General features: G+C 42.3%; 2 protein-coding genes across 2 annotated transcripts; one reads left to right on the top strand and one right to left on the bottom strand.

Moving 5' to 3' along the window:
* The first annotated feature begins 5,268 nt into the window (after nt 1-5,268).
* Nucleotides 5,269-13,807, top strand: LOC149846109 (ankyrin repeat domain-containing protein 2B-like). Its single transcript, XM_089996179.1, has 8 exons — nt 5,269-5,431; nt 8,318-8,454; nt 10,439-10,648; nt 10,749-10,897; nt 10,991-11,162; nt 12,652-12,744; nt 12,993-13,132; nt 13,480-13,807. The coding sequence occupies exons 1-8, from the start codon at nt 5,419-5,421 to the stop codon at nt 13,577-13,579; spliced, it is 1,014 nt and encodes a 337-aa protein (XP_089852305.1). The 5' UTR covers nt 5,269-5,418; the 3' UTR covers nt 13,580-13,807.
* Nucleotides 13,808-14,913: 1,106 nt separating this feature from the next.
* LOC149846108 (uncharacterized) lies at nt 14,914-17,341 on the bottom strand. Its single transcript, XM_089997853.1, has 3 exons — nt 16,986-17,341; nt 16,763-16,860; nt 14,914-16,684 (listed from the first exon to the last, which is right to left on the bottom strand). The coding sequence occupies exons 1-3, from the start codon at nt 17,333-17,335 to the stop codon at nt 15,312-15,314; spliced, it is 1,821 nt and encodes a 606-aa protein (XP_089853979.1). The 5' UTR covers nt 17,336-17,341; the 3' UTR covers nt 14,914-15,311.
* Nucleotides 17,342-18,009: the final 668 nt, after the last annotated feature.

Raw genomic sequence — 18,009 nt, 5'->3', positions numbered from 1 at the left:
GTGGGCCGGTTCCCTCGTCATCTCTCTGCAATATTCCTATCTATTGCCATTACTGTGATGTCCAGACTCCAGCATGTGTTGCTCTCTCTCACGAGTGAGGCAGTGAGTGGGGTGGGATGCTCGTCTGTGCACTCAACGTATCCTGTGGACCATGCGTTTGATTAACTGCGAAAAATTTACCCTGATCTGTCCAGGTTTTGTTTGGTAACACCCACCTTTTTCTCATGCAAAATTGATGGTTTTTTATTTGTCTCGTGGTTTTATTGGCAAATATGGCAATAAGTTAATTAAAAACAATAATAAAATGAAAACATAATAAAATAAGGAAAATATTCTATCAATATTTAACTGCTTTATCGACCGGTGAAATATTGCTTATTCCCAAAAACTATCGATATTTGCCCTTATGGTTGGGCTCAGGACCAAGGTTGTTAAATGCGATGAGGCGAAGCGAGACGTTGAGCCTGCGCTTCGCCTCTGAGGCGTACGCCTCAGGTACTGAGGCGTATGCCTCTCACAACTGGAATGGAAGTGAAGCAGTGGGAGGGGAGGCAGTAAGAGAAGGACCACCCGCCCAGCTGGTACGGAAGCGAGGGATATGCCGGTCGTCCGGTGGTCGGAGAAGACTGAGCAGCAACTGCAGCACAACAACTCGGATGGTCGGTGGTCACAACTGGTCAGAGGTTGATGAGGGGCGCATCACAACAATGCCTCAGTACCTTGAGCGTGCGCCTCGCCTATGAGGCGTACGCTTCAGGTACTGAGGCGTACACCTCTCACAACACTGCTCAGGACCAAAACCAGGCCCAACTCTGCTACATTGACACCGACAACTCTGGGTTGCTTGGCTGGACCATGAGAGAAACTTGCACTCATGTAATTGAATGGGTCTTGTTTAGTTGGTATGAGGCCTTCGTTCAAAAAAAGTTGTTGGTATGGGGGGCCTCTAAGCTCGGACCATGTGGGCTCCGCTTGTCTGGTGGGAGCAGCTAGTGCACATCACCCTGTGTTGGGACTAGGGGCGGCAAAATCTGACCCGACCCGTCAACCCGCTTCTTAGTCGGGTTCGGGTTTGGCTTAAACGGGTTCGTGTCGTAAACGGGTTGACCCGCCTAACCCGTTTATTAAACGGGTCGGGTTCGTGTTAGGGGTATGCCAACCCGCCAACCTGGTTGACCCATTTAATAAATGGGTTAGGCGGGCGGCTCAACCTGTTTTGCCCAAACCCGACCGCAACCCGTTTACCCGACCCGCCCCGCCCGTTTACTCGAACCCGACCCGCCAACCCATTTACCCGACCCGACCCGTTTATTAAACGGGTTAACCGTGTTGTGTCGGGTTACCCATTTAATAAATGGGTCGGGTTCGTGTTTGCCACAGCCAACCTGTTTAATAAACGGGTTGGGTTCGTGTTGAGGTATGCTGACCCGCCAACCCGTCGACCCGACCTACCAACCCGATCCGATTGCCACCCCTTGTTGGGACGTTGCAAGTTCAAATCCCAGTGGTATACATCTTGCCTTTAAAAAAAGAAGAAGAAGAAGAAGCTCATACCAGGTCAACAGAGCTCACGTCTATAGATTGGGTCCAAGACTAGGGATGGCAGTGGACCGGGGCGGGGGACAAGGTCTCCACCCCCGCCCCGTCTCTAAAATGTAACCTTTATCCCCGGTCCACCCCCGTGACGGGGGAGACTTTGGAGCTCCACCCCCGCCCCGTCTCAACATTCTAATCCCCACCCCCGCCCCGCCCCGTCCCATCCCCGTCCCGTCCTCGTTTATCAAATTGCATCACTCTTTGATATTCTACAAAGTCTGTCCTAAGCAATATTACACTCTGTCATAATAATGCTTATTTTCATGAGTGGCAGTGCGACATTACCAAGGTTTTGAGTGCGACATTACCAAGGTTTTGAATGGATCATGAAAGGTAACCTTCTTAACCATAAGCATCTCATAGGATTCCAATTAAACTAAAAGACCTTATTGTGGATTCAAAATATATGATATCCAACAGGGGTATCATGTGTTGGATTGGACTTCCACCTAAACCGTGATCCATTGAATTCTCATTTACAAGAATGCTCATCTCAAAATCCAAATGCACCCTGCGAAAAATCCATATGAGGATTTCTTTCCCCACCAATTCATCAAGCAAAGCTCTGTTATCACAACTATTCAACATTAATTGGAAATCTAACCAGAATATTGTAACATCAACAAGAATCACACTGATACCAGCAAAAAATCCACATCAAACGACTCTTCAGAAATAAAAAAAATGCATGGAGAATCGAGTTGCAACCGAATCACGTAGTCAACACAAATCTATTGTACACAATAGATACAAAACTCAACCACAGACCCGTAACAAGACGATACAAAACCGATAAACGATATTTTAAAAACCCTAATTCCGCTATAAGAGTTCCGTCACAGATCGACTTAGAAAGAACAAAACGATATCACAAGCCTAAGAGAAGCGAAGCAAAGAAACAAGAAGACGGTGAGGAGAGGGGTCGGCGACGACGCTGCTCCGACGATGCAAGGCCACAGACGGGGAAAGGAAAAAGAAAAGAGGGAGGAGATGGCACCATAGAGGAGGCTCACGGTAGTGGCACAAGGCAACGACAGAGATGAAAGGAGGGAGAGATCGTGTCGGCCAACGGTGGTCGGCGACGGCCCGACTCCAATGATAATGCGGATGGGGAAGGGGAAGAGGCGACGACCCGACTCAATGGCTCCAGGGTTAGGAAATTAGGGAAGGGAGTTAGGGTTAGTAAACAGTAAGAAAAATATAAAGGGTTGGGGGCGGGGATGGGGCGGGGATGGGCCGGGGCCGGGACGGGGATGGGGCAAGGCGGGGCCGGGGATGTGTCGGGGCGGGGCGGGGCCGGGGATGGGGCGGGGCGGGGGAACGTGCCAGTCCATCCCCGCCTCCACCCCCAGACGGGGATGGATTTTAACCTTCGTCCCCACCTCCATCCCCGTTTCATACCCTCCATCCCCGGTCCAAACGGGGCGAGGCGGGGCCCCGCTTTCCCCCGGTCCACTGCCATCCCTATCCAAGACTGGCCCAAGCATTAATACGTTGTGAGTTGTGACATGCTACCCTATCACCCACTAAATGAGGCCTTGAATGCTGCACGTCCTTAGTTTGTTCTTAGATGGAGAGAAAATGTCCATTTTAAGCCAGTTGATGCATTTGGGGAATGTTTTGATGAACCGTTTATTAAACGGGTTAACCTTGTGGTGTCGGGTTATCCATTTAATAAATGGGTTGGGTTCGTGTTTGCCACAGCCGACCTGTTTAATAAACGGGTTGGGTTCGTGTTGAGGTATGCTGACCCGTCAACCCGACCTGCCAACCTGTCAACCCGACCTGCCAACCTGACCTGATTGCCACCCCTTGTTGGGACGTTGCAAGTTCAAATCCCAGTGGTATACATCTTGCCTTTCAAAAAAGAAGAAGAAGAAGCTCAGACCAGGTCAACAGAGCTCACGTCTATAGATTGGGTCCAAGACTGGCCCAAGCATTAATACGTTGTGAGTTGTGACATGTTACCCAATCACCCACTAAATGAGGCCTTGAATGCTGCACGTCCTTAGTTTGTTCTTAGACCAGAGGGAAAAAAATGGAGAGAAAATGGCCATTGTTTTCAGCCAGTTGATGCATTTGGGGAATGCTTTGATGAACCTACTTATCTGAAAAAAATAGAGAAAAAGATGCTCTAGGAATGCAAAGGCAATATCCTAGTTTATCTGGACGATGGCCTTGATATTGAAGTCAATGTCACAATTCTCAACACTACAAAATTCTTAGTTTTTATAAAAAAAAACTAATAAAACATATGTTAACATAAAAAAACATATAATACTCCTATGAAGAAAATATAAACAATTAAAAGTGTTTTCTTTTATTAAGCCAAGAGAAAGAGAAACTCGTGATTTTAAAACTGATTGACTCGTCACTAGGCTCGTCCTTCAGTGATCAGTGACTCGGGCTGTTCACACTAACTTTATATTTTATATATAATATATAAATATGTATATTATGTATATTTTATAGTATTTTATCAATATATTATATAATATGTATTATATGATATTTATTTAATGTATAATTTTATTAAATTTATATATATATATATATATATATATATATATATATATATATATATATATATATATATATATATGCATGACTCGGCATGGCTCATCCATAACTCGGTCATGTCCACTTGATGACTCATCCATGACTCGGCCAGGTCAACTTGGTGACTCATGTACTAACCTACGAGGTGTTAAACTGTCATAGACCAACCTCTGCACGGGCTCGCCGGTAACCCAAAGCGAAAGTAAGGAAGCTAAAAAGGGAAAAAGGGAGAGGAGCAAAGAGGAGGGGCCAACTTTAAGGCAAACTGCAGTGTCGCCTGAATCGGTCGATACGTATCGTATAGCCAGAAAATCGATAGATACCGACTTGAATAGGCTATTTTTTAATAATTAAAATAATAATAATATTATTTTAATGTCTTTAACACGTGTTACGTTCTGATTGATACAAAATATTTTTAATTATTTTTTGAGCACTTTAGAACGATTCATTTGAGAATCGACCTGAATCGATTGGCCAAACGATATAGGTCCGATTCCGATACTTACTGACAACATTGGGCAAAGGATGAGGCGAGGCTGGCAACGTTGAATTGGCACGACACAACACGCCAGCAAACGAGATTCCATGGATAAGAGGGCTTAGATGTTAATATGGCATTTCAATAGGGGTGCTTCCGGAAATCCAACCGAAATCTTCCATGTGGTGCAATAACCACTCATGTTCAAATCCGGGGGCGCTTTCGTCATTCAGACATCCGATTTTGCCTTTAAATAGTTAAATAATAATTTAGTAAAAAGAAGATAAAGAAAGGAAACTGACTGCGGATTTAAGCGTGTGATTAGGAAAAAAAAATAGAGTAATTTTCAAATTAGCACCCCAATTTTCTTCATAATTTAAAAATACGCACCATTCTGAGAAGTTTTCAAGAAATATGTAAAATATATTGTGCTTAATCAAACAACTCATTCGCCGAAGGGCCATATATTTTTTTTCTTCCAATTCTTTTTTTTGGCTCTTTCTATAAGTTTGGATTAATTTGTTGTGGCATGACAATGATAATCATCTAAAGATCAATGCATTTTTAAGTCTAATATGGCCAAGAATTAGGGTTATCTTGAAAATTTTCCGTAAAAAAAAAAAAAAAGAGGAGGGGTCCGAGCGTGAGGATTATAATCGTTGATGGTGATAGAGGTTGGGGGTTTTAAACCCGTCGTCGAGAGTGCGACTCGGAGAGTAGGAAGGGGATAGGCAGCGAGTCGATCTTCGTCTCGAAGACAAGAGAGGGTTTTGGGATCCGCCATGGCGTCTTCTGGTAGTCTCGATCGACCGAGCTCATCCTGCAAAATTTTGATATGAATTTCGATTTCTCTGCTTTCTTTTCTTTGTGTTGCTTTGTCTTTTGGAACGATAAGATTTTTCGTTTAGCAATTGTTTGAAGATTAGGTTTACGTGGATTCGTTGTTATTTTTTTTCCGTCGTTTCTCGTTTCCGAAAATTCTCGTTTTGAAGCAGATCCGGATGATTTTGGGGTTAGAATTCTTTTCCTCTATTGTCCTGGGAAGGGTGTCTCTATTTCGATTGAGTATTTATGGGTTCTGAAAGGCGCGTGTCTGTGATGAGTTGAGTGTTTTTCTTTTGAGATCTCTTTATGGTTTTATGTATCTTTGCATGTCGTACTAATGTTTTTAATTGCATTTTTGTCTGTTTGGATGGTTGGGTCGAGTGATTGAGTTGGGTTGATTCTGGTTGGAGAAAACTATAATACTGTCTTTATTGTTTTCGGTTTGTGCAGATTAGTTTGGTTATCTGAGTGTTTTTCTTTTTCTTGTCTTTTTTTTTTGGGTGGTGTGTGTGTGTGTGTGTGTGTGTGTGTGTGTGTGTGTGTGTGTGTGGGTGATATATGGCCTTGGATGCGATTGAGGATGCTAGGGTTTTTGAGGACACCTTAATTGGGTTCATTCGAATGTTGAATTTTACCTTGGTGATGGGAGAAGATGCACATTGAATGTTATGTCCATCTGAATCGAAATTGTGATATTCTCTTTGTGCACTGTTAGTAGGGCCGCCTTCAAAACGAAGAAACTTGGGTAGATGAAGTGAATCTGTGGTAAACACGTGCATGGTGTGTGATGGAATGGTGGAGAAATGCAAATCGTTATTGTATTTTCTCCTGGGAATCTTTATAAGGGACTAAGGGAGTAAACTCAGGGCGAAATGGCGTTTCCGATGCAAGTATTGCCACCTCCTGTTGCTTTGGTGGTTATGCTCTGGTTTGTAGAGTAATTAGAAGGAGAGGAAATCTGGAAAATGTTATGTGCTTCGGCCTCCATCTTATTTTATCTTATTTAATATTTCTAGGCACTTGAAGAATTGGGCCTCTTCTTTGGGCATCCCTCTTCTGCCGATTGGATGTTCTTCAGGAATTAAAAACAGTGTGATCTGGGCCTTATGCTGCCAATAGTTTATGTGTTGCCTTTTTCTTCCCCCCCTCCTTAATCAAAAGCTTTTCTTTGCCTGGTCTACAGAGTTTTTTTTTTTTTTTGGGTGTGGACTCATATAAAGCTTAAAAATGTTATCATGGCCATAGTGACAAATCTTGCTAGATTTATTAAAATTTCATGAAAATATTGCAAGAAACTACCAGAAAGTAAAAATGGAAATTTCTTGCGAGTTTTTCGTCAAAAACATAAATATCTCATTTTAATATTTTTTTGTTAGCTATTTATCGTGAAAAACCGTGTGGTTTTTATTTTTGAATATTTTTATTTATATTTTCTTTGTAAAAATTTATTATTTATTTATTTATTTATTTTATCAAGATTTTGCCAAAAGGAATGGGAGATTTAAAAAAAACCAAATTTTCGTGAGTTTTTGGCTGCCTATATTTTGCTGTTTTTGACTTTTTTCAGTGTGTCACTATGATCATGGCTATCCAACTTTTTTCTTATCGTGAAAAGTGTTTGGTCTCATGGAATCTATAACGGTTGCCAAGGGAATTATCAGGTAATATCTAGTTAGTTGTCGACAATGTGAAAGAGGGTTGGCTGGATTTTTTTGTAAGCCAATCTCATTATTATAATAAGTCAGCATGACAGGTTTGCGAAGTTCTTGAAAGCGTGGTTCTAGAATTGTGAAATCATAAGTTTGGTATGAAAGATTTGCTTTTTTTCATCTGCTCATCAGAAGGAAAGAGGAAAGTTGTTGTCATGGTCTTTTGTGGGTGAATAAAAAATCCACATTTACCTGAATCAAGCGTTTGATATAAAGGGTCTACTGTTAGGTGCAGGAAGAGGATATGTCAAAAGGAAGGATTTGATATCTCTAGGGAAATATGTATTAGACCTCTTAGGAAAAAATATCAGAATACGTTGTGCAAATTTTTTCCCCTCATTGAGCAAATTCATGGGCATGGAGCAAACGAGGGTGCTTTTGAGGATGTCAAGATGTACAGATAAAAATATTTATTTTACCATGATTAGACTGGACATTGTGTACACGATAAAGTTTTTTGAGTAGTTCACGTGTCTCTTTCATCACACATCTCCTCATGCATCTTGTATGAGCATCGTATGTGGGAGTTTGAGATGCATGGGGAAAGAACTATGAAGGGACAGCTGTAATGAGGTCATGGACATTGTGATATTGAAATATGAGGTGAACTGTTCTAGATCCTTCATGAGACAAAGTCTCTTGCTAAGTGTTGCATACAGACACATACAGGTGCACAAACATATAATTCTTAACCTAAAGCAATAAAACATGAATGTCATCTCAAGTACAAACTCTTGAACAGAAATTCTATGACTATAAATAAAAACATTAAATAATAAAAATAAGTTGAAATTGAATTGTAATGTAATTTGTCAATTTCAAAAGAAAAATAGCACAAGTGAACACGGAGTAATCAAGTCATAAAAGGACAGATAAAGTTAATGTATTGTCTTATTAGGAAGAAAGATTATGTAAAATTTGGTACTTCACCTCTTTTGGAGGGAGATCAAGTGGATGATCCTAGTACATGAAACTGATCTTTACCATGTTCTTCATTTCTCTTCTTGTGTTACAATTTCTGACTGGGAATAAGTTATAGTAATGCAACGGTTTGTACGTTGGGAAGTGTTCTAATTACTTGATTTTGATTTTCTCAAAAGACTCTCTCATATATTGTTTTCTGCATGACTTTGTCTTTTGTTCCCAGACGAGAAGTCTCCCAAAAGTAAAACATCTGAGTCACAGCCTGCAAGGAGAAGCGCTACTTCTGGCATAGGTTCAGAGGCTGGTGCAGGAGTTATTCCAAATCCGTTTGACTTCTCTGCAATGTCTGGGTTACTGAATGTATGTTCTATTTATAGTTTCTTAGCTCAAAATTCTGCTCTTAGTACAATCCATTTGGTGCAGTTACATTTAGTTTCAATTTTTTTTGTTTGTTTAGTTTTTATTTTCTGGATGCTGTTCGTTGTTGCTTATCATCTATTTTCTGCCTTTTGTTTTGGCAATATCGAGGGCCTTACGTTATGTATCACACTATCTGAGCACCTGTTCAGAATGTCTTGTCAACCTTCCTCCCTAAATAGGCTTACTTAGGGCTCGTTTGTGTCATGGAAGAGAGCTCCATGATAGCTTTTACCGTGGAGGTCTCTTCTGCAGAAGATGAGTCCGACACCCCCTCTCCCACCCTCCACGGGAACCATTACTGTGGAAGGGGGGGAGGGATGGGGGGAAGGGAGCCCCGCAGAAACACCTCAAAAGCTGTGTGTTTCTGCGAAAAGCCCTAGCTTTCCGTGTCATGCAAACACACCCTTAGTGGTTTCAGGTCCCTTGGAAAATGCTTCTATGCCTTGGATAATAGCCACAGCTTGTATTCATCTCATCGTTTCCCTTCTTCATTCTTGGACCTCACTTAATATTGTTACTCTTCCATGCAGTGTCTCAAGAACCTCTTTTGTATGGTGCAGATTGCTAGCTCCCATTCATAGAACATGATATATCATAGATCTTAGGTTAACATTGTCCTTCTCTCTCAGAATGTTCCACTTCATTTCATGTTCTACTGCTGCAAGATATTCCTGCTTTCCCAGTTAGGAGCATAATTAATTTCTGTTCTCAAAGTGTTTAAGTTGATGGCTTGCTAAACAGCAGTGTCTATTTCATGCATCAGAATTTGCAAGAGTATTTCTTGATATTTTTACCATCAGAAGAAGTTACAGTTAGAAGAATCACTGAAGCTTCCTTCCTTAGACTGCTGCATCATATGCGGGCTTGATATATGTTTTTTGAAGATGCTAATTACGTGATGCATGTTAGATGGCTGTACCTCATGGAGTCTGCAGGAAAAACCTTTAAATGATGCATCTGTAAAACAAGAAAAATTTGTAGACATAAAGATTGTAAAGATGCCTAGATGTGATGTAACTTCTACCTGTTGGCTTTTTTGGTTTCCTTTGCGGATCTGATATGTTGAAGAACAATAGGTTTGGTTCCATACTACCTGTCCTGGTATTGGTATTCAAATATTTACCTGTTTCAATCTGAATTAGATTAACCCAAAATTCAAAATCTGCCAAATCATAATGGAGCAGTCCAATTCAATTGAATGCATTTGGGACATGATCAGCTTCTTTTGATCTATCATGTTCATCGACTCCCTCTGAGTTTTTCTTTTTCTTTTCCTTTTTTCCTACGTCACTTTTATAAAAATAAATTTATTTAACTGGATTCACTTTTTTAAGGGCTAAAGCAGGGTATTGATACTGGTATGAAGATCCCTAAAATATTTTGGGTACACCTTCACCTTAAATGCATGTTGGCATGGTTTCAAAAAACTTCTGATGGGTTGCTAATAAACATTGGGATGGTTTATGAAAGAATTGGCAAGTGTGTAAAAGAATGTTATGAGTTCTTAAACATAATAACCTAATATATGTTTTTAGGCCATTTAATGTTGAGAATTGGCTGAGCTCACTTGATATCCTGATGCAAACAATTCACACAGAATGAGTTACCAAAACCTGCTGCAGCATATTTGCCTGTTGAATGCAGATTTATTCTCTTGGCATTAATGACTTTCAGCAGTGTTGTTCTTGTTATACACGATAGTAGTAAAAAAAATTTGGATGCATTTTATACTGGATAATATTGATGACATACTATTGAAAAAAATTTGTGCTTTTTATATCTTTTAGAATCATCTTTCTGTTCAAATTCTGTTAAGCTGTTGTATAACCATTTGTATTGTTTTTTACCTGTTAAATATACGCTTTCCCTTCTAGAATTTCATTACTTTTTACTTGAGCATAAAACCTCTGATAACTGGAAACAGGACCCAAGCATAAAGGAATTAGCAGAACAAATAGCAAAAGATCCTTCATTCAACCAGATGGCTGAGCAGCTCCAGAAGAGTGTCCAAGGTGCTGGTAATGATGGTATCCCTCAAGTGGATACACAACAGTATTTGACTACGATGCAACAGGTTATGCAGAATCCTCAGTTTATGGCCATGGCTGAGCGCCTTGGTAACGCTCTCATGCAGGTACCTAGGATTGAAGGCTTTGAGATAATTTTGTGTGGTGAATATGAGCAACTTTTGATGGAAAACTTATCCCTCATTTTTTCCAATCCTGCTCTTGCAGGACCCATCCATGGCCAACATGCTGGAGAATTTAGCTAATCCTGCTGAGAAAGAGCGTTTAGAGGAACGGATGGCACACATAAAGGAAGACCCATCTTTGAAGCCTATTCTAGAAGAGATTGAGAGTGGAGGTCCGGCTTCTATGATGAAGTAAGCACTACTTAAGTTGTAGCCTTGGAGTTGGAATTTGTGGGTATGCTAACAGTGGGCTATATCATTCATTCCTATTACCTGTTTCTTCAGGTATTGGAATGATCCTGAAGTTTTGCAGAAATTAGGCCATGCAATGGGCATTGGTGCTGCTGGAGAGGCTGAAACTTCTGCTGATCTATCTGCACCAGCTGAAGGTGAAGAAGATTCTGGATATGAAGATGAATCTTCGGTTCACCACACAGCTAGTGTTGGTGATGTAGAGGTGCATTGTTGGTTGTCTGTTCAGTTTCATGCAGATAATTTTTCTAATGTTTTGTTTTCTGCTGGGTTTAATGATATCATTTGCATGCTCCACGACATTTGCCGCTTGTTTGCTTTATGGAGATCCACAGACGTGATTACAATTTGAGTCAAAGTCGTACCTTTTAAAAAACATTTTTCGTAGCTCCATGACACATGTTCCATGCAATTTTAGGTGATGCGTCAGTGAGTGTTCGAGACCTCCATGTTGTTGCTTATTGTCACCTGAAAAGATACATTAGCTGTTTTGGCATAATTGACAAAACATGGTGCTATGATGGTGATAATTGTCTATTTGCTTTCTGATTTGCTTGTAATACATGTTTCATTTAGTATCCCAGTTTCTTGCTACAACAAATTTTTTGTTTAAAGTTTCCATCGTACAGGATTTTGGGAGGGCGAATGAAAACATTGCAATGTTTGAAGGAACAATTTAATGGTTCCAAAAGAGGAATCAGTGGGTTTTTTTTTCTGAAAGAATGAATCAGTGACTTTTATGCAATTATGGTTTGGATAATATGAAAATCTTTTGCATTCTGGAAGTTGTGGCTTTTTCTACGAGTTTACCAACAGGGAAGCTTGTTCTTGAGCTCCACATTCAGTTCATTTTTTTAATTGCATCTTTATGTGTCCTTTCGGTTGTCTGTTGCAATGCCTAGGGGTGCACACGAGCTGGGCTTGAGCCGAGCTCAGACTCAAAAAGCTTGTTTTGTTCAAGCCGAGCTTGAAAGTAGTGTGTACAAACTCAGCTCGAGTTCAAGCTCAAGCTTGGCACGGTTCTGCTTGAGCCAACTTTGATTTCATTAAAAAAACTAGAACGACAGTACAAAGGGCAGGATTTGAACCCTAGACTTCATATGTAATCAGCTAACACCCTACCCACTTGGTTGAAACCGTTTTCTGTGCTTATTATTAAACAAACATTCTACATATCCTATCACTAGCTACCATATGACTATTAGTTGCGTTTAGTTGGGTTAATCGAGTTTATTCAAGATCGAATGCCTGATCAAGCTCAGCTCGTTTACTTACTCAGACGAGTCCGAGCCAGGCCAATGCTGCTCTTTGTGCAGCCCTCACAATGCCTGGTAATAGGTGATTTGGACAACCTCAAACTAGCTTTATGTCATGCTGCAAACTTTTATCATAACATAGGTCTACAATGACATTGGATTTGAGATCATCTGCTGAAGCGGGCAGCATTTTTCAATGCCAAACACATGGATGTCCAGAATATAGATAATATATACAGTTTTATAGTGCCAAGGACAAGCTTTTCCCTACTTTTAATTCTATTTTACTCCTACATCGAGAGGCATCATGTCTTCTCTTCAACAATAGGCATCCTTTTGATGCCCGCTTTTTATTGGCTAACATGGAGAAGTGCCTTGGTATTCGAGTACACCCTTCATGGTTTTTGACTTCGCTTCTTTTTTCATGCGGGTCTACAGGGTTTGAAGAATGCACTAGCATCTGGGGCAGACAAAGATGAGGAAGACTCAGAAGGCCGGACAGCTCTTCATTTTGCTTGCGGTTATGGTGAGGTAAATCCATTTTCTTTGGGAAGCCCAGTGGTGTTTTCTTGCTCAATCTCTTGCCCTTTAAACAGAATGCCTTGATTTCCCCAGATCACTTTCATAGCCCCCCTATGCTCATTTCTAGTCCATTTCCTATTCGAGGATAAATTTATCCAGATAATTGGATGGGGACATACTTGCAGTAGGAGACGTGTAAGGAATTGCTCTTCCTTGTTGGTGGTACAGTGGTACTCATGATTTGCTGAATCATGTAGGTGGAATGTGCTCGGGTCCTTCTCGAAGCCAAAGCAAAAGTAGATGCACTTGACAAGAACAAGAATACCGCCCTTCACTACGCAGCAGGTTACGGTAGGAAGGAATGCGTTGCCCTTCTCCTTGAGCATGGAGCTTCTGTGTAAGAACACCATCTTCTTAATACTGGGTCTTGGCAAAAACCACTCGTAGTTTCTGGCTTTTCTCAATTGGCCTGTGCTAGTGCACCCCCAATCCGGCATGCACCAGGCTAGCCTATGCCCCTCTCCCCACCCCACCTCTTTCCCATCTGGAAATTTTACGTTGAGAACTCTAGTTGCCGTATGATATTGTAAAATGAACATTATCTGGGCTAAGGCCATGGTTTTTGGGGAGTTGGGGCATTGCTTGCAGTGCATGCAGACAGCTACTTCTTCGCGTGCTTTGGTTTAGAATGTCCAGTCTTTCCTGTTGCTGTTCCACATCTAAAACGAGGCTTAAATGTGACAGGACATTACAAAACTTGGATGGGAAGACACCCATAGATGTCGCCAAATTGAACGACCAGAAGGAGGTGCTGAAATTGCTCGAGAAAGATGCGTTCCTATGAGGCTTCAGTTTGGGAACTGCTCCAGTGTTCCATGTGATGCCTGTTTCAGTCGAACAGGAGGCTTGGTTTTGTTGGGGGGAAATGGAGGACTCCGTGTTTTCCTTGTGCCTAGTTATCTGTTTTTCTTTATCAAATACTTGCAAGTTCCTATATTTTTCTGTGCTTTGAGTGGCATCGACCTTTATTAGATGTTTATATACAATCTATTCAGTGTTTGTTTTTGCTGCACACAACCATAACTATGAACAAGACATTTTTCACATAATTAAAGAAGGCAAAGGGTCACAGACAGTGGTACCAAAAGGAGTACCGCTGATCGAAGCACACAAATTACATCCATTTTATAGTTCCTCGAAGCTGCTTGCGTGCTGTTTCGAGCTTCCAGTTACTGTATCCTTTGCAGCTTGGAAGGACTCGCTTGCCTTCTCTTTGGTTTTGTCATAGACATGACCATCTGCGTCCTTGGCTTGCTGAGCCCCCTCCTTCACCTTGTCTTTGATCGCAGCGTAGGCGGAACCGGCCATGTCCTTGCCTTCATTTGGCTTGTCTGTGGCCATGGGCCAGCTGCCTCTTTTTTCTGAGCACCTTCTTCGGCCTTGTCCATTTTCTTGCAAACATGGCTGGTGGTGTCCTTGCTCCCTCTTTTGCTTTCTCCTTTGCCTGGCTCAGCTGCTGCTCAGCCTGCTGAACGGTTTCCTTTGTATTGTCACGCCAGAGAGAGAGCGAGAGAGCCTGACGGCTAAGTTGGTTAGAAAATTAGAAGACAAATAGGTCTCCCGCTTCCCCGGCATTACTTTTCGTTAGACCAGCAAGTTCTCACAGCTGAATGCCAAATTTGAACTTCTGCCGAGGTAGATGGTGAAGCACAATTTGCAACATTCTATGTCAGTGCTGTTCATGCGAAACTCTTTAGCACCCTTGGACAGAGATCATTCAAAGAAATTGAAGGAAGACATAAGGTTATCATTGAAAGCTCAAAGAGTGAAGTAATGAAGTGAGTAAATGCAGCATTGGGAGGTGGAATTCAGGTTGCTGATGAGCAGCAAGAGCTAATTCATAAACTGTGGAGTTTTGAAAGAATATGCGTGGAGTGGACTCATGATACAAACAATTACATGGCAAAGGTCTCGCTCGGATGGCGTGGATTGGTCTAAGACAGGATTTGGAAAGAAACCACATACATATTTAAAAAAAAGCCCTCCATTTGCACCTTCGGTAACTCATCCACAAAGCACGACCACCATGCTCATGCAATCACTTTCTTTTTTTTTTAAAGGCAAGCTGGGGTTAGTCAGACCCCTACCAGTTATACAACCATACCATTGGGTTTTGAACCTGCAACGTCCCAACACAAGGTGACTTGCATTAGCTGCTGCTACCAGACAAGCGGAGCCCCCCGGTTGGTACTCATGCAATCACTTTTGGGAAGAGGTCGATCTCCGGATAGGACACCAATTCTTAACTGGATCAAATGCGCTAAGCAGAACAAAAATACCGCCCTTCACTACACTGCGGGCCGCAGTATTGTTGGAGGATGGATTAGATATTTATTTAGTCTATTCGGTGTTTGTTTTTGGTAAAGACGACCGGAACTGTGAACAAGAGATTTTTCATATAATTAGACAAAGGCAAAGGATCACACTCATTGGTACCAAAAGGGTGGTCGTTCATCAAAGCACAAATTACATTTATAGTTCCTCATGACTGCTTGGGTGCTCTTTCGGGCCTCCAGTTACAGTATCCTTTGCAGCTTTATAATTCTCCGCCATCTTCCCTTGTTGTTGGCCTTATCTGTGATCATGTCGTAGGCACGGCCAGTTAAGATTTTGGCATGCTCAGTCCGCTCCTTCACCTTGTCTATGATCACATTGTAGGCGTAGCCAGCCATGTCCTTGGCTTGCTCAATCCCCTCTTTTGTGGCCTTGTCTGTGATTACATCGTAGGCACGACCAGCCAAGTGTTTGGCTTGCTCAGTCCCCTCTTCCACCTTGTATTTGATCACATTGTATGCGTAGCCAGCCATGTCCTTGGCTTGCTCAGTCCCCTCTTTTGTGGCCTTGTTTGCGATTACATTGTAGGCACGACCAGCTCGCTCAGTCCCCTCTTTGACCTTGCCTATGATCACATTGTAGGTGTAGCCAGCCATGTCCTTGGCTTGCTCAATTCGATCTTTATTGGCCTTGTCTATGATTACATTATAGGCACGGCCAGTTAAGATTTTGGCTTGCTCAGTCCGCTCCTTCACCTTGTCTATGATCACATTGTAGGCGTAGCCAGCCATGTCCTTGGCTTGCTCAATCCCCTCTTTTGTGGCCTTGTCTGTGATTACATCGTAGGCACGACCAGCCAAGTGTTTGGCTTGCTCAGTCCCCTCTTCCACCTTGTATTTGATCACATTGTATGCGTAGCCAGCCATGTCCTTGGCTTGCTCAGTCCCCTCTTTTGTGGCCTTGTTTGCGATTACATTGTAGGCACGACCAGCTCGCTCAGTCCCCTCTTTGACCTTGCCTATGATCACATTGTAGGTGTAGCCAGCCATGTCCTTGGCTTGCTCAATTCGATCTTTATTGGCCTTGTCTATGATTACATTATAGGCACGGCCAGTTAAGATTTTGGCTTGCTCAGTCCGCTCCTTCACCTTGTCTATGATCACATTGTAGGCGTAGCCAGCCATGTCCTTGGCTTGCTCAATCCCCTCTTTTGTGGCCTTGTCTGTGATTACATCGTAGGCACGACCAGCAAATTCTTTGGCTCGCTCAGTCCCCTCCTTCACCTTGTCTTTGATCACATTGTAGGCATAGACAGCCATGTCTTCGGCATGCTCAGTCCCCTCTTTTTTGGTCTTGTCTGTGATTACATCGAAAACACGACCAACTGCCTCTTCTTTCTGAGCTGCTTCTTCAGCCTTGTCCATTGATTTCTTGTGGACATGGCCAATCGTGTCCTCGGTTCCCTCTGCTTTTTCCTTGGCCTGGCTCAGCTGCTCCTCGGCCTGCTTGATCTGTTTTTGTGCCACCCTCTTGCACTCTTCCATCAAGGCTTCACCCTTTTCTTCTGCACATTCTTCGTTCTCATGTACTTCGTCCGTGCCACGACTTGCCATTTCTGCAGCGTATGATCCACAAGTATCGTAGTATTAAAAACGGACCGTATAGTTCTTCCCATAGGGGCCTGACTGCTTACCTGATGCTGCAGTCTTCAACCTGTCTTTGTTGGCACCGATTTTGTGTTGTACGTGTTGAACGGTTTCCTTCTTATCGTCACGCTTCAGACCCAGACGCCTGCATTTTTTTTAAAGGCTTACACATGAGAGAGAGAGAGAGAGAGAGAGAGAGAGAGAGAGAGAGAGAGAGAGAGAGAGAGAGAGAGAGAGAGAGAGAGAGAGAGAGAGAGAGAGAGAGATTACTCTGAGATTTTATTCTTGGCCCATTCAGTCCATGACTCGGAGGTTTCTTTCCCCTTCTCTTTCCCGGTTTTCAGATTCTCCTCGTTGGCCTGCTCGAGTTGTTCGGGCTTCTCCTTTAAGAAGCGGTTCGCCTTGTCCTTGCCTGTATCTCCTCCACTCCCAACCGTACAGTATAAGTAAACCAGGATGCATGATAGCATAAGGAGTAAGAGAAGGGACCGTTGCAAGAATCGGTTGTTGATGAACGATTGTGAGAGTAGTCGTCGACGACCAGGTGCTGCTGAGCAGGTACTGAACCCTGGAGACGGGTTCCCACCACAGCTTACCGAAGAGCCTTCCATACCAGCCATTGAAGCGGTAAGGTCGCGGGGGATAGGATTCGCAGAGGGAGAAAGGGTTGAGCTGAGAGAAGAAATGCGCATATCGCGAAGGTGTCCTTTTCGTCAATTTCCTGCGGTCGCGTTTGGTAAAGAAATCGGACCACTCCCCACGGTAAGAAAAAAATCAGATGCAATGTCATTGCACACTTTTAGTGTGCTGCACCGGATCACCTTCCATCTCGGGGATAGAGGCCTGTCAGTTGTGGGGCCCAAGATATGATGAACGGCGATCAGGTGCAGGGAAATTATTGTTACTCTCTCTTCCTTTTTCTTATTTCTTCTTCCTCTCTTTCTTCACTCTTTTTTTCTTCTTCTTTTATGAGAGCTCTAAATAAGAATTTTTTTGATTAGGTCTTTAAATCAATTTTTTTTTAATTAGGGTTTTTTATATTTAGTTTGATTAGAGTTTTTTGTTGAGTTGATTAGAGATTTTTTTTTTATTTTTTATTAGATTTATTCTTTGATTAGGGCTTCAAATCAATATCTTTAATTAGGATTTTGATATTTAATTTGAGGCTAGTGGGGTGGTTGTGAAGGTGATCTGATGAAGGCATCAGATCAAACCCCACTGGCGCATGGGTGTGTTCGTAGCTTTCAGAGGTGGGCCACGCAAAGCAGTCATAGGGCCCCACCTAGGGTTTTTC

This window comes from Nuphar pumila, chromosome 2, assembly GCF_984573655.1.
Source record: "Nuphar pumila chromosome 2, dmNupPumi1.hap1.1, whole genome shotgun sequence".
Classification (NCBI taxonomy): Eukaryota; Viridiplantae; Streptophyta; class Magnoliopsida; order Nymphaeales; family Nymphaeaceae; genus Nuphar; species Nuphar pumila.
This window is presented reverse-complemented; position numbering and strand designations above follow the sequence as displayed.

What these genes read in the sequence shown, in the direction of transcription:
- LOC149846109 (XM_089996179.1), top strand. An exon ending in CAATGTCTGGGTTACTGAAT is followed by an intron (nt 8,455 to 10,438) that starts GTATGTTCTATT and finishes AACTGGAAACAG; the next exon opens with GACCCAAGCATAAAGGAATT. An exon ending in TTGGTAACGCTCTCATGCAG is followed by an intron (nt 10,649 to 10,748) that starts GTACCTAGGATT and finishes CTGCTCTTGCAG; the next exon opens with GACCCATCCATGGCCAACAT.
- LOC149846108 (XM_089997853.1), bottom strand. Translation starts at nt 17,335, where the DNA reads ATGGCTGGTATGGAAGGCTCTTCGGTAAGCTGTGGTGGGAACCCGTCT. An exon ending in GCCAAGAATAAAATCTCAGA is followed by an intron (nt 16,861 to 16,985) that starts GTAATCTCTCTC and finishes AAAAAAATGCAG; the next exon opens with GCGTCTGGGTCTGAAGCGTG. An exon ending in GTTGAAGACTGCAGCATCAG is followed by an intron (nt 16,685 to 16,762) that starts GTAAGCAGTCAG and finishes CATACGCTGCAG; the next exon opens with AAATGGCAAGTCGTGGCACG.